Source organism: Carassius gibelio, chromosome B1 (genome assembly GCF_023724105.1).
Source record: "Carassius gibelio isolate Cgi1373 ecotype wild population from Czech Republic chromosome B1, carGib1.2-hapl.c, whole genome shotgun sequence".
Lineage (NCBI taxonomy): Eukaryota > Metazoa > Chordata > Actinopteri > Cypriniformes > Cyprinidae > Carassius > Carassius gibelio.
This window is the reverse complement of record NC_068396.1, coordinates 21,621,981-21,627,939: the sequence shown is the minus strand read 5'-3', so window position 1 is coordinate 21,627,939 and position 5,959 is coordinate 21,621,981. Positions and strand designations below refer to the sequence as shown.

At 36.9% G+C, this 5,959-nt stretch overlaps 1 protein-coding gene across 1 annotated transcript; it reads right to left on the bottom strand.

Annotated features, from left to right (window-relative positions):
• Nucleotides 1-3,228: 3,228 nt before the first annotated feature.
• LOC127949687 (BTB/POZ domain-containing protein KCTD12-like) lies at nt 3,229-4,740 on the bottom strand. The gene has a single exon (XM_052547147.1). The coding sequence runs from the start codon at nt 4,675-4,677 to the stop codon at nt 3,865-3,867; it is 813 nt and encodes a 270-aa protein (XP_052403107.1). The 5' UTR covers nt 4,678-4,740; the 3' UTR covers nt 3,229-3,864.
• Nucleotides 4,741-5,959: the final 1,219 nt, after the last annotated feature.

Sequence of the window (5,959 nt, the reverse complement as noted above, 5' to 3'; positions counted from 1 at the left end):
ATGATAAAAATAAACCTAGAATTTAGAAACCTGAAACAACAGAATTCTTCAATTTGAGTATTTATATCTGTGTGTGTGTGTGTGTGTGTCATGTTAATCAAACTAATCACCTTATATGCTACTTCATTTACTTTCTTTTCTAACTCAATAGCTCTCAAATGTAACCCGTTGTAGAATCGCTTCTGTGGACGCTCAGACTACGGTTGTCCTGGGATTTTACTATAGTGCTATAGTGATTTCACCAAGTACAACATGTTCCTGGATCAACATTCCAATCAACCAATCGCTTGGTTCACTTAATCTGACACTTTTTCTTTGATGATGAACCAGCCAGGCTTCTGTGGAACCTCCAGATGGCCAGTCCGCCCCTGCATGCCTGCCAGCAACACAAAGGAGGAAACCCAGTCTCTGGTCATGTCCATGAGCTCTAGACTTAAAGCAGTCAAAGGTCTGCAAAGCCTGCAAAGGATTATCAACAAAATATTAAAAATGAACATTTTATTTATGATTATATGTATTTATCCAATTACATTTGAGCCCCTGAAAATGGGAGATTGTATGTAAAAATGTATGTAATTCCTAAGCATTGTATGTTATATTTTTGATCAGCCACTTGAATTAAAGTTTAAAGTCTAAACTTCAGTTAAATCTTGATTTAATCTGGATTGTTTCATTTTAATTCTATTCTGGTGGCACAGAGATCCAAAATTATGAAAATTGTGTTAGTGTCCAAAAACAGTATAAATGAACCCTTTAACTGTATCTTAGAGGGTTCATCGGATGCGACATGCTCTTTTACAAGCTGTTTGAAATGTGTGTTGACAGTGTGTGTACACAACCACCCTATAATGATAAAAATCCACCCAGGGGTTTTTTTTTCTTTTCTTGTGAAATCATTTCCCCTTTCTCATATCTAGGCATTATCAGATGTCTGAGTGACATCACAATGCCAGACCCCTCCCAAGATTGTTTTTTTTTTTTTTTTTTTTGACTGACATTTTAATAAAATTAGTAAAAAAGAACAGCTTAGTGTATGATAACAAAACAGCAATGTACTAAAAACAAAAAACGATTTTCCTTTGTTGTTTTGAAAATATTCGCATATAGACAACAATATCTATGTGATTCCTGTTCATACAGATCTGTGAAAATGACTGAAAACATGGTGTTATGCATGTCAGGCCAGAAGTTGGCGACGTCACTTTGTAAAGAACACTATGCACCTGTGCACATACATATAGACTGAATACATGTGCATAGTCAAAAACTCCTTTTGTAGTTTACTCAGAGAAGATGATAATATTGTTTTTAAAAAACTTAACCTTTGAAACCAATTTCTAAACTATTTTGTGTAAGTAGATGAAAAAAACTATCTGTCTGTCTGTCTGACTGTATGTCTGTGTCTTAAAACATCAGCAAGGTTTTTTTTTTCTTTCTTTAGTATGTTTAATTTTGGTTGACTGAAAAAAATGAATGAATGCATGTCCAAAGGAATTCAAGAGAACAAATAGAGTGTCTTCCAGCTAAAAGCACTGACCAGGACCATCTGCTGTCTCCTTCATAGCGTATGTCTCCGGTCTGGCAGAGAGAGACAAAGTATTCCACTGAGTTATTACAAGATGGAGAAGAGACCCAGAGATACTGTTTTTAAAACTGAAAATGAGTTTGGAAGCATCCATTGTCTATCATTTATCTTTTCTTTGTCTTTGAGTAAGTGAGGTTGTACTTTAATGTTATCATTACATTGTACCTTTTACATATGCACATGCTTGTACTTCAGCTTGTACTTGATACACACCAAATATATCAGTAACTCTGGCCTTTTGTGTGACTTCAAGTAAACTCAGATCGATTTTCATGAAAACAGAGGGCTTTTGTGTGTTTTGAGGAACAGATGAAATGTCATGGTGGTTTGTCACTTGTGTGGGTGGAATGCACAAATAAGGAACCACAAGTTAAAAGTGTGAAAAGTATATCTGCTTTAAAATTGCATGCAACAACATTGGAATTTTTCTATCATTGCTACTGTAGTCCATTAACTACACTGTAACATCAAGTAACATTTTGAAAGACAGGGTTGGAATCTTGTAGTTGAAACGGTTTTGTTGATTGCAAAGTGCTTCGTATGCATTTCTTATCTTAGTGATCTGCTGAGTAATGATGTGAAACTATAGGCCTAATAGTTTAAAATCACTCCAAATTATAACAACTCTCACAAAGCAAATCACAGGCAGTTTTATTATTATTATTGTTATAAATTATGTTCTGAAATAAGCAGTACATATTAACATTAAAAAAACCTTAGATGTAAATCCAATGTTTCATGGCCAAAATAATTTGTATGTGGTAACTCTCTGAGAGCATTTTTAAAAACCAGCTAATGCTAAATGTTCATATAAAACTTGTTATTCATACATTTGGAGGAATCATGCCAGATCATTAGTCAAAGTTCCGAGAACATTCCCTGTTGGCTGGGTTCACTCATTAACACTGATACACACTCTCACACACAGACACACTTACACTTTCAGAGTCAAAGTGAAAGCTCTTTGTTTTCTGTTCAGTGTATTTTTTGCTGGTTATCTGCTTTCTCTCTTCCTCTTCATACAACTTCCTCAACGGAGAGAATTTGTTCCTGTCTCTGTGATACTGACACTCTCCAGGTGGCCCAGCATTACCAGTCATATACCAAACGTAACACCTGACGGTTATAAATAAAAGCATGTATATGTGTACTATGATTTTCAGACCACTGATATTTGCATATTTTGATTCTATCTATGTAACGTTATAAAGAGAAAATGCCCTTTATATGGGTTGTGTGTGCAGTCACAGACCTAGTTCCTGTTCTCTGTCTCCAAGTAGTCCATCTGTTTTCTCAGGCCTCTTCTCCGCTCACATTCACATCTCATTTCGGAGCCTCTGCCCACTATCCCAGCTCTTGCACCATCACCGAAAGTGCTGAGTTGGTGCACACCACAGTTTCTTTAAATCTTTATATTTTTATATTTTTATTTCACACAATCTGTGACAGGATATCAACTGTGGTCTAGGTTTGCAGTAGCTAAGGTTTTACAATAACTACACAACTTGTTTGGCATGCATATTTCATGTGGGACAGTTAGACAACTGTCAAAAAAAAAAATATTTACCAGTATGTGCATTTTATTGAGTGTGCAACTTGAATCACAATATAATGCAGCAGTATTCAGAGTTTCCATCCAAATATATCTTTCATGATAAGTTTATTTTGTGTATAAAGTGAACAGACATCTTGGTTAAGAAAAAAATAAACATAATAATAATATTAATACATAGGAGTGCAAACAAATGATCATCTCAGAAATGTCAATGTTCAGTGAAAAGCAGAGGGGAGAGTAGTATATATTTACTCATTATGGAACAGCTTGCTATTTTACTACTGGAATGACATTTTATTTTTGTCTCTGTTGTCCGTGTTGAGCTTCTGGATGTACTCTCAGAAAATATATATATATATAAATCAGCAATGTCATGGACTTAAAAAAAAACAAAAAAAAAAAAACACACACAACAAAACTTTATTTTAAGAAGTCGTGTCACTCAGAGTACATTTTGTGCGTCCCCCAGTTCAATCCTACTGTTTTAAATACTGAAAATTGCTATAAGCAGTTGTTTGAATTGTGGGAACAGAAGTCAAATTTGGAGGTCCGCTATTATTAAATTATTACTTACACAGAAAATATGCACAAAACGTCTGCTCATCGACGGATAGTCTCTACATGATGACACTGTGAAAAAAGACACATTCGTGGCGCGTAACGAATGGAAAGTTGAGTGTCAGAGAAATGTGTTTGAATAACAGTTCCCAAAACTGAGTTCACTTCACTCCCTGCTGAAAACGTACTCGGTGTAACTCGTCCAGATTTTGTCCTCGCTGGGGTCGTTACTCGCGTACGCGCAGGTGCCCGTGGAGCTGCACGCGACCATGTGGAAGCCCACTTCTGCCAGCCTGTCAAAGGCTTGCTCCAGGAAATTATACTTGAGGTAATACCGAGAAGTGTATCTCTCTGGGGATCTGTCGGGGTCTCTGCTCTCGTTCAGGGTCTCCCCGAAAACTTCTTTGGCGAGGGATGTTTTTCCGCAAACGGTGATTCTCGCCACCCGCCTAAATTTGGCGTCCTGTTGGATATCTCGTCCTATGGTATAGGAGCCCCTGTACCCAATGGTTATGTAGCCGATTTTTCGCGCGTCCAGGGACGGAGAGCGAGGGCCGGTGCTGGAGATACTCATGCCAGCGAGCGCAGCCTCCTCCGGGTCGCTCTGGCACACCTCCTCGCTGATGGAGTTCTCCTTACTGACCGCCAGTCTCAGGCGCTTTGCCAGCTCTTGAAGTTGGAAATATTCTGCCTCTCTAAGAAGGCTCGCCTTCTCTTTGAAGTAATCAGGCAAAACCAGAGTCTGGTCCCGCAAGTAATCCAAAATATATCTGAACAGAAAGCCGTCCCTGTCCAAAAAGTAGCGTCCTTTGCTGTCGGTGGTAAGTTCCGCCGGTTTTTTCTGGCTGAACATGGTCCAAAGTAAAGAATTGGGCACGGAGAGTAAAGTTGAGTGGCGCGTAACGTAAACTTGCCCCCCGACATTGAGCTCAATGATTTCGGGAAATCGTTGGGAAGCGTCCGCGCGAATCTTGTCCATCTTTGCACAGCTGCGCGAGACCTCCGATGCAATCACGGAACTGAAGAAGAGTGGAAAGGAATATTTCTGCTTTGTTTATCAAGGACTAAACAGAGTTACGTAGGAGGAGGAATCTGACGGCTGTATTAACTCTTTACTACCACCACCCCATGAAACACGGAATTACTGTGATTTGCTTAAAACTTGTGCATTAAGCTATAATTTGCCTGCTGGAAATGTTCTTAAATTAACAATTTAGCTTCTTTTTTTTTTTTTCAACCTATACTGGATTAATATATAGCCTATTTTACATCTTCAAATCTACACAATAAATTAGTATTATTTCAGATTTTATTTTTATTTATTAATTTCTTTATTTTTACCTCTTTGGTGTTGTCCCCCTTTTCACACACATTGTCATTTGTGTGCAAATTCAGGATTCTTGTTATCCAGTATGATTTGAAGAGGTTCCAAAGATCAAGGAATGCTTTAATGGAAGCATTTTTAAAGCGGATTCCACATGTGCAACAAATGTGTTAATTTGATTGCTCACAAAGAAATATTGCAGAATCAGATTTTTTTTCTTCTTCTTTTAAAGTGTCAAGTTGCAGTGTAATTAGCCTATACATCATCGCTATAGGTAAGGGTTAAGGTCAGTTGCATTTAATTATGTATAATTGATTGTTATTAGGAAACTTTAATAAGTACATGTAACATGGTAAGTTACTTTTTTTTTTAAGGTGTCCTTGTTATACATGTTACATGTTGCTATTTTAATAACTACATTATGCATAATTACATGCAAGTAACCCTAAGACAAACCCTAACCATATAGTTAGTACATGTAATTAATTAATATTACTCAGTACTTACACCTTAAAATAAAAAACTAACCAAATTTCTAAATACTTTCTTAACACACTTGTTTTAAAGTTGTATTAAAGGTGTTGCCTTAATGTGAACACCTTTGCAATTTGGAAATGAGTCGTCTAAAAATTGACTACTGAACCAGTGAAATTAGCTTATTTGTAGATCAAACAGCAAGGGTTTATTTTATTATACAGCTATATTTGTTCTTTGCCCTGTAGATGTATGGTCCATTTCTGCAATATGATATCCTTTAGACGTTGTGTATGCTGTTTTATATACATATGGTGACCTTTAACCTTTTATTTACTTTATGAAAAAACGTCTAGATAATGGAAACAGGCAGCTTGATGCCTATAACAGCAAAGCTTCTATCGACATCTAGTGGGCAATGAGGAGAAGCAGTTCAAGGATTGTGCTTACCTCTTGATGCTTC